The sequence below is a fragment of the Lissotriton helveticus genome, chromosome 2_1 (assembly GCF_964261635.1).
Source record: "Lissotriton helveticus chromosome 2_1, aLisHel1.1, whole genome shotgun sequence".
Lineage (NCBI taxonomy): Eukaryota > Metazoa > Chordata > Amphibia > Caudata > Salamandridae > Lissotriton > Lissotriton helveticus.
In genome coordinates, this window is record NC_136059.1 from 243,871,340 (window position 1) to 243,883,881 (window position 12,542).

The 12,542-nt window shown below is 46.7% G+C and overlaps 1 protein-coding gene across 2 annotated transcripts in view; it reads left to right on the forward strand.

Moving 5' to 3' along the window:
• The window catches only part of SIGLEC15 (sialic acid binding Ig like lectin 15), a 213,663-nt gene that overhangs the window by 89,963 nt on the left and 111,158 nt on the right, over positions 1 to 12,542 (forward strand). For both annotated transcript variants that reach the window (XM_078677252.1, XM_078677251.1), the window contains exon 2: positions 2,143 to 2,526. In XM_078677252.1, the coding sequence (XP_078533378.1) occupies positions 2,205 to 2,526 (322 nt within the window). In that variant the 5' untranslated portion in view covers positions 2,143 to 2,204. The remainder of the gene's footprint in view (positions 1 to 2,142; positions 2,527 to 12,542) is intronic.

Genomic DNA, 12,542 nt, shown 5'->3' on the forward strand with positions numbered 1-12,542 from the left:
CCCCAGGATCAACCGGCCCCTTCCAGTCCTGTTACTGCTGTTAGAAATCTTGGAGTTATGATGGACTCTGATTTTTTTTCTATGAAGACGCAGGTTCAGTCAGTAGCTGGCATGTGCTTCGGGCTTTTAAAAATGATGAGGAATTTCCTCTCACTGCTGCCACTGTCTCACAGAAAGACAGTGGTTAAAGCCTTAATAATGTCAAGACTAGACTACGCTAATGTGCTCTATTCAGGTATTCCCAAGTATCTACTGAGCCATCTTCAGGTTGTCCAAAATTCAGCTGCCAGAGCAATCTCCTTGGCTGGGCCGAGAACACGTATGACTAGCCTTTTGAAATCACTACATTGATTACCAATAAAAAATAGAGTTGATTTCAAGTCTCTCGTGTTGGCCTTTAAGGCTCTCCATAACGGTGGGGCACAGTATATTAAAAAAAGAATTATGCCCTATAGCCCAGCCAGGACCTTGAAGTCATCATCCCAACATCTGATGTTGGTACCAAAATTTTGCCGGATCAGGAAGGGTGGGCGCTCCTTTCAGGTGGTAGTGAGTAGTCTTTGGAACTCGCTGCCTTTATCCTTGAGACAAGAATCTGAGCTCCTGAACTTTAGACGCCAACTTAAGACCTGGCTGTTCCATCAGTAGTGTGAATTGCGTTTGACTGAGAGTAATCTGGGTCCTCCCCTTCAGGGTCTTCTTTCTTCTTTCTTCTTCTTTTTCTTTAGCACCGGGACACTCCATGGAGTAGCCGTGCGCTTGTATAAATACCCCATAGCATTAACAAATAAATAGATTGTGCCCTGCTATTTCACCACCGTAGGATACTTTGGCGGTTTTAGACAGACAGGACCCCTTGTCCTTTGCGAGCCTGTGCTGCCCGTGCTGTGCCATTAAACATGGCTTCCCCCGTGAACTCCAATGGGTGGGGCGGTGCTTCCGGGGATTTCTTACTCCATTCAAGCACCGGCTATGTGGATTTGCGTAGCCGCAGCCCTAGCTGTCGTCCCCGGCCAGTTGTCTTATCCGCACCATTACCGCTCTGCTGTGCCTGCCCCTTTAAATTTCTGACTTGCTTCAGGGCGGGTGTGGCTTTGATTGTCCATTCTTCTCTGGATCGTGCTGGTGACTGCCCCTCTACACCGCTGAGATGCCTAATTCCTGCTGCCTAAGCCGTATGCATGGTTCACCAGCCACCTGTTCCCTGCTGGATGGCTGTGGCTTCCTTCAGTAGCAATGCCGGGCCGCAGCAGAGCACTTAGTTGATAGCTACTTCCCGTAGCTGCAATGCCGGGCTGTGGCGGTGCACTCACTAGATTCTCGCTGCTTCAGAGGGGGTACCACGCAGATCCTTCGACGAATGGCTCTCCTCTCATGTGTAATTATCTAGCATTTGCTCAGTGCGCCGCCCCAGATCCAAAAAGTAACCTGCGCTGGGGGCAGCGGTGCGCTTATAAGCGCCCCATTGCTTGCTTTAGCCAGAGGCAGTGTACCCCGATTGGGGGGTTCAAACCATCACACGCCTTTCGATTGGCCAGGCAATTTTTTCGCGCCACCCTTGGTGCACATTTTTGTCCAGGGAGAGGGGGAGTTACTGCCTCTGGCATTGGGCACAATGTGGCAGCCCAAACTGGTTTTGTCAGATCCCTGCCAGCTATTCGGGTCGGCCTCTTCTAGAAATACTAATTATCTTTGTAAACGTGAAGAATTTCTGCTCTCTCCCATTCTCGCAACATGGTACAGCAAGTTGCCTTTCTATTTTGGGGAAAGAATAGTAAGTCTGCTCCTTCGTGTATTCAAGCCCGACGTGGTTATTTCATTTTTTCCAGGTGCTTAGAATCAATACTAGGTGGCAGCTAGCCGCTCAATGTTTGCAAGCCATAACAATGACCATTATAAAATAAAAGCCTGGCCAAGCATAGCCTGAGAAAACTCGAGTGGCTCTTGAAGATAATTGTTTCACATAATTTTTAAGGGGTTACTGAAGAAGCTAAACCAACTCTCCAAAAATCAGTAAGTTGAGAAGTTGGATTTTCTAAATAGGACTGTATTAAAACTACAAGCCAGCCTATTCGTGGCAGTGATGCAACTATCGAGGTGATGTGTTTAGAGAAATGCATTAACCCTGCTATGTTGTTTTAGGCGCTGAGGCGAACGGCTGGTCCTTCCTCGTCCCACAAGAGGTAACAGGAGTCCTCGGCAAGATGGCGGCGTTGTTGTGCACATTCACCCACCCGCACAAGAACTACAACGGCTCGATGGCCGTCATCTGGAGGATCAAGGAGCCTTACAACGGCACAGTCGTCTTCAAGTGCGTCAGTCACAACACCCACGACTCCTGCAAGACAACACTCAGCTTCAAGAACAAGTTCAAGCTGCTGGGCAACCCCAGGGTCAACAACGCCTCCATCAGGATTGACAATTTGACGTGGAGCGATGACGACAGATACTTTTGTCGCGTTGAGCTCTCAACAGATCGTCACGACAAATATGAGACCAAAACTGGGACAAAGCTGAATCTAGTGGGTAAGACCAACAAACAATGGAAATGTGTCCTTACTGTTATTTTCTGACTTTGCAGCATTGTGCTGAAGGGCCCAGGTAAAGTTCTATTCTCTAATTCTGTAAATTAAGTTTTAGGGAGTAAAAGATTAAATGTATTTCCTAACAGGAGTCTTACTAGATGTGTATGAATTCGTTTTTGATTCAATAATGTATGTATTTTTGGAACTTTTATGTGGTTTGCACTTCATGTAAATTAAAAGATGTATTTTTACTTTGAAGGCCCACTGCAGAGAAGAGTGTTTGCTTGCTGCACAACGCTTACAATGCTGCTACTATGACCAAGGCTTTTGCAGCTGCTGCGGTTTTCACGTAATATAGTTGCCGCATTTGCTACATAATTCCTCATGTGCTAAAAAATCTGCAGATTTAAATAAACAAATTGTTTTAGCTCAAATGGACCAGAAAACGCAGCAAGATGAGTTGCTTCCCAGCAAGAGGCCAATTGTAGAGGATGACGGGTCACCTTTCAGTTTCTTATTGCTGTTTTTGGGGGTCAACCTAGTACTAATAAGGTGAAACCTTTGTCCAAACAGTGTTAAAGTGTAAAAATGACAAAAATAATGAAGTAATATTATTACAAAATGTGCTGCCTTAGCCACATAGTTGACCTTTTCTTGCAGCATAATTAAGTCATCCCTGCTGCATAATTTGGCCTTCCCTGTCGCATATTTCCAGTGGCCCTGACTATGGGTCAGTAAAAGTGGCAGGCATTTATTTCTTTCTATTGTGCATGCTAATAGTAACATCAGGAATTGGGAAACTAAAGCAGTCTTTTACACCCCACAGTCTTAAACTGTGCTTACAATAGTAAATTCACACCCTTATTCATAGACGTTGGATCTTTGGGATTGTAGCAGTTTCTATGACAGTGTTAGCCATTTGGATTTGAGGGGTTTGATTTGTAGGAAGCTGGCTCTGTATTACTAAGTAAGGAATAGTGTGCCCAGAGTCCAGTGGATCCCCAAAGGTAGGCAGAGGTAAATGTAGATAGTACCTTACTCTCTATTTGTGGTAGTGGGGGCGAGCAGTAAGGCTTTATCCGAGGGTAGTGTTAAGCGTTTATTGTACTCACTCAGGCAAGAAATGATGTCACACATTCAAAGACTGAAATGAGCCCAATTTGTTTGTATAAAAATATTATTTAGTTGTATTTTATTTCTAGAACCAATCAAGGCCAGGTACAGGTAAGTGAAATAAAATGTTGCAAGAGTAATGCAGGTACAGGTAAGTGAAATAAAATGTTGCAAGAGTAATGCAGTTGAATACCGTTTGAATGCAGTTGAATTCAATTGGATTGGTTACAGGTAAGTCAGTTGAAATTACTTTTCAAGTTACATTTCAGATTACTTTCTTTAAGTCACTTTTCTACTCAGTGTGATATGCTCAGATATCACATTGGGACATTACAAAGATAAAAGGTGAGTAAATCAGTTTTTGTAAATATGCAGTTTCTTATGTTTCCATACAGTTTCCCAACTCCACACAAAAACAATTTTTCACAGAAAAGCAGTCAATGCAATCCTATGGGAGGAAATGAAGTTATCAGTTTACAGGTAAGTAAGTGGTTTTGGGAGTTGGGTTTCTTGGCGTAGAACAATGTTTCCCCCAGGGTCAAGCATGCACTCCAAGAGCACCCTCAGCGGCACTAGAGCGGCTGGGTGCAGAGAGTTGAGGCCCAATGTTATTCAATGAGGGATAGGGGGAGTCCGGTTGGGGGCTGCTCACAAGCAAGCCACAAGGTTGAGGGTGATTTACAAAAAAAAAGGAGTGACCCGGTGTCCCTCAGAACCTGGGTATGTAATAGTTAAACAAAAAATTGGTTCTGTTGGGTAAGACAGATTATTTGAACAATGCTCATAGATGCAAATGGAAACAAATCAGCTCTCTGATACAAAGACTCGCGTTTTTGAGAAATGAATACTCAAACACCAGAAGACAAAGTCATACGGTCAAAGCATTGTATTATATACATTAACACAAAATTGCTTCCATATAAATCCGAATTACTTCATTCAGGGATAGATTTTGAAAACATGGTAAGACCGTCATATAAATGTGCAAATTTGTGACTTTTTCGTGAAAGAGGTGCTCAGTGAACGTGATGGTATATACAGTGTGGCGAAATAAATCTTATACACATATATATACAAAGGTACAGTTCAAGTTGGCCAGAAGATGGTTTGATCTCAACCAGGGAATCCTATGGTTTCTGTGGGGATCCTGGTGATTCTGAACCCATAGTTGCGTCGACGTTTCGACCCTAATGCGCCCCTGTAGGTGGTCCCTGGCTGCACTCTGTCTCAGCCGATGAACTGTACCTCAGTTTGTGCCATCTTACTAATACTAGAGATGCGATGGGCCACTGAGCCATACTAGATCAATCTGAGGAATCCCTGCTTTGATCTTGAAACTGTCACTACTTGAGAAAGACCCGCCGCGACCGCCTACAGGGGCGCATTAGGGGCGAAACGTCAATGCAACTATAGGTTCAGGATCTTTGTATCAGAGAGCTGATTTGTTTCCATTTGCATCTATGAGCATTGTTCAAATAATCTGTCTTACCCACAAGGTTGAGGGAGCAAAACTTCTGGACTTAAGCTCAGGGAAAAGGGGGATTCAAGTTAGCACACAAAGTGCACCCATAGCAGGACAGGGGCAGGGTGCTGCTTTGGCGTCGGTTGCCCTGTTGTTTTCAATAGGAGTTGACGTTTTGGATTTTGGCTGCGGGGTCAGTCCAGGAAGTCTTCCGGGAGGAACCAACAGCTGGGCAGATAAGTGTGAGGACTTGGGGACGTAGGTGCACCTCAGGTCCTCTTCTCCAGGGCACAGGGCGGCTGGATGCAGGGGTGTCTTTTGAGATTGGATTTCACCTTACTGGGCCACTTGCGGTTGGGGAGGGTCTCTATGCAGAGGTTGCAGACAACATTGGGGAGCTCTGAAAAGGTCAAACCACAGTCGACTCATACCCTGGAATGCTGAGGGACCTCGCAGGAACCAGTGGGCCACTCGAATGCGGGCCGTTGGCGTCGGGTTCAATGGTGGTTCCAGGTGACGGGTTTCTTTGTGCTCAGCAGGCTCAAAGTCTTTCCTTGGTTATTTCTTTTGAACAGAACTGCTGTTCACAGGAGATCCGGTCTTTGCGGAAGGCAGTGAGTCCTCCCAGGGGTTCTGAAGGTCACTAGCTGCAGGACATGGTAACGTTTGGAGGAAGATCTCTGGAATCTGCAGACGGGCTGTTAAGGCTGGGGCCAAGTCAGTTATTCTCTGCAGTCTCCTCTGCTGGGCGTCTTCTTTCGTCCTTCTTTTTCATAGGTTGCAGGAATCTGCCTTATTGGATATGGGCTGCCCCCTAAAGACTGTTTTTAGGGTGCGCATCAGGGGTCTTGAGGTTAGTAGCCAATGGGCTACTGACCTTAGGGTGACTACACCCTTGGTGTGCTCACCCCACGTGGGGAGTGGGCACAATCCCTAACCCTGATTGGAGAGTGCCTGCCATCTCCAAGATGGCAGGCACTGACGAGGGGGCTTCACCTCAACTTCCACACCTGAGGGGAAGGGTTGGCAGAGGTGGGCACACCTTCTGGGCTGCTCTGACTTTTCCCACCTGTCTTCCCACTGAAAAGGAGGGGAGACAGGAAGGGGGTCTGCTCCTGATAGCAGAAGAGGATGGGAGTCGAGTTACAAAGGCAGCAAGGCCTGTGAAGCTCAGCTGCCACCGATGTCTCTTCCTGACCTGGGGGAAAAGCTTTGTTTCTGGGCTCAGGGAGCGAAGCCTCCCACCCCAGGAGTGCAGAAAGTTGTCTTGTGGTGGCAGGCTTGTGTTTACCAGTCAGGGAACTCAACAGAGGCTGGTCGTTTTTCCAGGGGCACCTCTAAGATGCCCTCTGAGTGCATTGTATAATAAATCTCCCACTGGCATCAGCGTGGGTATATTATGCTGAGAAGTTTGACACCAAACTTCCCAGAATTCAGTAAAGCCATTAAGGTGATGTGGAGTTCTTGAAGACAAACTCTCAGACCATATACTCTTTTATGGCTTTACTGCACTTACAATGTCTAAGAATGGACTTAGACACTGTAGGGGTACAGTGCTCATGCAACTGTACCCTAACCAGTGATATAGAGCACCCAGATAGAGGGGTGTCTTACCTATACCATTGGCATTGGGTTGCAAGCATGGCACTCACTTTTCTCTGCACAAGAAGTCGCAGCCTGCAATGGCAGTGTGTCTGTGTCAGGGTACAGGGCCTCTAAGGGTGGAACAATATGTGCTGCAACCCTTAGAGGCCTTCCTTGGTCAAAGTGCCCTTGGTACCCATGGTACCTTTTACAACGGACTTACATGCAGCCAGAGATGGTCCAATTGGAGGTTCGAAGATACAATTTTCGAAACAAACACAGGCCCCGGGATCCTGATTGGCAAGGACCCAGGGCACTTCAAGTCAAAGTGCATCACAAATCTGGCAAAAAGTGGGGGGGTTACTACCACAGAAACCCAGCTTCCTACACGATTGTCCCTGCAAATTTCAGTGAGCATCTTGACCCATTCAAGTAGTTCCAATAATTTTGCAGATCATTTTTCACTGCAAAACTACTCATGTTTAAGCGCGCAGCTCACCCACATATGTTACGAGGTTGCACCAACATGTGTGGGTTTTTCAGCAATGATGTGTAAAGCAGCATCCAGTGTACTGCAAAAGTCGAGCATTATTTGGCAACCCTCTTTCTCAATGTAAATAAGGAAGACTGTGCTGAAAGAGGAACAAAAAGATCCTTCCTTAAACTAGAAATTGAATAAAAGAGCTTCCTTCTTAGCCTAATTTGCAGGCATACTAGAGTGCGAGAAAAGTCAAAGGGCAGGACCTTGGCAATTAGTTATTTTAAGCACCAATCAAATATTTATCAACCCACATTCCTAAGTCACTGATACACTTGGTCAATCATGACCTATGATGTTTGTTTGACATTTCATTGGCGCAGTAGTGGGAAAGGTATCTTTTGAGTTAGTTTACTCTCTTGACTAAGTTTACCACTTTTTGGTATTCACAAACTGCACTTTTGTAGTAACTTACACTTTTGAAGTAGGTCCAGCACTACACACGGCCAACCACTGGTACAGCAACCTCCATTATTTTCCATGGGAGAATGTTGCAGTACCAGTGATTGGCCAGGTGTAGGGCTGTACGTACAACTGTGTTTTTTTTAACAGTAACTTGCCAATCCAATCCAAAAATTCTTTATTTCGGTCATTAAGACCATAAAAGGTGCAGATAAAACACACACAATTTACTTTAAAATACAGTTCATACAGTTTTTTTCCAATTAATACAATAAATAAAATAGATAAAACACCATTATTTTCCCAGCTCGCTAAATGAATACAGAAGGGAAACCAGATCATAACAATGTTCACACATTTAGAGGATTTTCTTCTTCCTTACCAACCAAACTGCCATGAGGAATTTGGCTACTGCAAACACAATAGGAGCAAGGGTATTGGTTTTCATTACTCTATGTGCTTGTAAGTAGTTGCTAAACCCCAAGTTTCTACAGAGAGGCGCTAGCCAATATTTCCTAGCTTTAGTATACGCAAGGCAGACAAACATGATATGGAATTCATCCTCCTCGTGAATGTTACAGCTTGGACACATTTTATCGTTGCCCGTTAACCATTTAGAAGTGAATGATCTTATGGGCAAGGTGCCTAGCCTCCATTGTGCGTACAGTTTCCTTGCGAAAGTGGGATAGATAAAATCCATAAAAGGTTCAAAAGCATATGAATTTTTGGATTCCAGGAATCGGTTTGTAAGGGTGCCGCTATTTTGTGCATTCAGCAGGAGCGCTAGTCTATGATCTTTACAAATTTGGACCAGTCTTTTGCGAGGAACCCTTCTGCAACCATGTTCGGGATCCACCCATAACTCAGATAAGTTCATGGAGTATAGTTCTTTTTTCACAAAAGCTAGCCAGAGGATTTTATCGCCTACATTCAGGTTCATGACGTGGATTAGGTCCTGCTTGTAATGAGTAAGTTCACTGGTGGACCAAAGTCTATGCCAGAACCTCACCGGCTTAGACTCTGGCTCCTCTGCAATGGAAGGGAGACCCATGTCAAGTCTCAGAGGCAAGAGTGGTGAGCCTCGTGGTAAGGCCAGGAGTCGTCTTAAAAAGCTATTTTCCACTCTAGCTAGTTCTTGGCCTGCTTTGTGCCCCCATAGTTCGCTCGCGTATGTTGCAGCTGCCTTGGCCTGGGTTTGGTACATTTCAAGCGCCGGGCTAATGGGCTTGTAGGAAGAGGTGTTAACCACCTTCAGAATCGCGCCCGACAGCTGGGATAATTTTAGACATGATCTTGCTATCTGGGGGTCCCATGATAAATTTTCCTGTAATGTTACTCCCAAATACAAAAAAGTTTTTACCCTCTCAAGGCTGGCGGTACCCAAGATGGAATTCGGTCTGGCTTTTTTTGGTGGATTGAATATCATGAATTTGGTCTTCTCTGTATTGATCTCTAGACCATGTTGTTTACAGAAAAGACCAAATCCATCCAGAATCCTCTGAATTCCCATCGGGGACTTGGAAAGCAGGAGAGTGTCGTCGGCAAACATAATTGCCGGCACCCTCCTGCCTGCCAGACGTGGGGCATCATTATCTTTAACATCTTCCAAATGGGATATAACATTATTAATAAAGAGGCAAAACAAGGTCGGCGCCAAAACGCAAACCTGCCTCACCCCTCTGCGGACAGGGAAACTAGGTGAGAGGCTGCCGTCCCTCCCACACCTAACCTTCGCGTAATTATTGTCGTGTAGCCTAATTATGATATTTAGGATCTGGGCAGGTACCCCCAGTTTTAATAGGACCTCCCACAGTTTCTTACGAGGGACCAGGTCAAAGGCTGACTTCAGGTCCACGAACACCATGTACAGCCTTCCCCCCTCTATCCTCACTGTCTTCCAGTAAAGGAGGACGAGGTGGAAGATCTGGTCCATGGTGGACGTGTTTTTCCTGAAGCCGGCCTGAAGGGGGCTCAGAATGTCATTGGCCTCCACCCAATCTAGCAGGTGGTTCAGGATGAGGCGAGCGAATAGCTTTTGGGGGACATCTATAAGGCTGATCGGCCTGTAATTGGCTGGGAGCAGAGGAGAGCCCTTCTTATATATAGGTACAATCTCTGCCCCCAGCCAAGAGCAGGGGATCGCCATCCCTCCCAATATGGCGTTGAAGAGGATGAGGAGGTACGGGCCCCAGATCTCAGGATGGTGTCTAAAGAGATCCCCAGGTAGCTTATCTAAACCAGGGGCCTTCCCCACCGCCAACCTCTCAATAGCACTCGCCACCTCGCCAAGGGTGAATTCTAAGACTGCTTCCAAGGAAGCAGGGGCCTCGGGCTCTACATTGCCAGATGGCAGGGTAATGTCCCGATAGAGTCCCCCGAAGTGAGCCTCCCAGACAGCGGGGGCAATGTTAGGCTCCACTGCAGATTTAAGTTCCCCTGTTCCCGTGTTCACCAGGGCCCAGAATTTCCTAGAGTCTTTGGCATCTAGGGCGTCAGATAGATCATGCCAACGGTCCCAATCCCACTCGGCCCTGGCGGTTTTCATTGCCGTTTTATAATCCCTTCTTAGTTCTTGCACCCTGCCCTTATTGGATCCAGTTTTTATAGTAGCAACTAAGTCAGACTTAATCTTCTTACAGCTGCTATTGTACCAGGTCGGGGTTCGGGTCTTTTTCCGGCGTGATGGTACCAATGGGTAGAAGACCTCAGCGAGACCACTTACTAGTTCCGCATGAATTTGCGCTAGTTGCTTATTATAATCATCGGGACTCAATAGATTTATAAGGTCATCCACTTTTTCAAACTTTGGGAGTGCTATTTCATATAGTTTGCCCATGCTACCTTCTGTATTTAGCAGCTTCCCCCATTTTACCCGACGCCTGTTTGTAGTGAGAACCAAGTTCCCAGGGTCGTCACTATCAATAGGAGTCGGAGACCCTACTTCAGGTGCAGGATGTTGCATTTCCAGAAGAAGAGCGTTATGGTCCCTGTCTGTTCTTGGCACCACCCAGAAATCCTGGACTTTGGACCACATACTGATGTCTAAGAAGATATAATCTATTCTCGACTCGTGATCCTTCCTGTTGAATGTGCACAGTGACGGGATATCTGACGGGGTACGCCCGTTACAGGCCCTTATTCCAAAATTTAGGGTGAGGGACATGATCTGTATCGCAAGCGAGGACCAATTTTTAGATTGGGGAGATAAGCATGGTGGGACTCCCCAGAAATCATCCTCCGTAGTGAGAGCACCCTCCTTTAACCCTTCTAGGGGCTCAAACTGACAGTTAAAATCCCCACCCATCACTATCTTGTAGTCACCAGACAGTTGACCCAATCGTTGAAGATTCCCCAACCAGGGGGACCGGGCGCGAGTATACATTAATAATTGCCAGGGCTATTACACCGGGCCATCTAAGCAGCACACACTGGATGTCGTGCGAGAACGTAGGAATGTTTTCCGCCTGGCATCCAATGTGAGTAGCTACCCAGACTGCCAAACCCCCTGAAGGCCTCCCTTTCCCGCTCCACTTGGCCGGAATTTCGAAGATTTCAAAGCCCGTTCTACTCAGGGATTCCCTCGCCCACGTCTCCTGAAATAGGCAGATGTCGCTGCCCTGTATCAGGAGGTCCCAATCAGTTGAATTCACCTTGTTTGCTATCCCCGCCACATTCCAGGAGAGGACCTTCAAACATTGGGTACCTGCCCTGGTCCCCGATCGTTCAGGTGAAGTTGATGCGGTGGCTAAGGGTGGATCAGGGGTTCCACTGGTGGCTGACTCAACTAGTGCGAGGGGCAAAGCGCTCACCACTCCTGCTGTTGAGTTAGTACCCATTGGGTCCTTAGATGATACAACTGCTAAATCCCTTGGGCGTCCAAGTGCTATATTCCTTCTACCATGGCGTTCATGTGCCCTGTCATTACTCTCACTCAGAACTCTCGTCCCGTCCATACTTTCCTTCCCATTGTCAGTTTCATTAGAAACCTGCATAGTGAGCACCTTTTGTGGTCAATCAACCTGGTCCAAACAAGAGTATCTATTTGGATGAATAAAATTACCATATGTGGGGATCTCATTGTGCCTGGGCCTATAGCATGAGCCATCCACTGCAAAACCCACCCTGGTCCAACCATCATCCCTCCTCGCAGCTGGATTGGGTGCACTTGGATAAAAGAATGAAAGGGGCACCAAATCAACTGCTGTTTTAGATGCACTGCCAAGCCAATTACAAATGTATGGGGCGACCTGTGGGCTTTTAAAGCTTACAATTATACAGTCCCCCCCGCATTTCTTGTGAGTATACCCAATCCATGGGACCCTTCTTACCATAAGAACCATTCCCTTTAGATGAAGTGGGAGGGGTCTATGGATATTTAACCAGCTAATCACCTTGTTGCGCAAGGAATCCTGTGATTCCATAGCGCCGCCGATAAGTTCTGGTACTCCCACCAGAATTGCAGTGTACGCTACTGCCTCAGGGGGCAAGTTGACTGCCCTACGCCTTGTATTGGGACTAGTAGGACAGCCAACCTGCCCAATGACTGGTCTATCCTGGCTGGGTTGGTTTGGCTGAGCATGCTGTATTGACCTTCTGGGAGCAGGTACCGGTAGCCTCGGTATGTGAGGCACCTGTGAGGCCGATGAGGGGGCTAAATCAGAGCTAGTATTAGTCACTGCCCTCAGCTGAGATGTTAGAGAATTGGAAGCCTGACTGCTTGAAACTGGAACTGGGGGCAAGTGACTCGGCCCAGCTGGAACAGGCAAAGGGGGGGCAGTTGTAGAACTATTATTAGACACTGCCCTCACAGGAACAGTTTGACTATTTAGAACCTGGATGTTTGAGACTAGGGGTACCTGACTGGACCCAGCACTGGACCTATGAGCCCCACTTGAATTTATTCCCAACCCAGAATCCA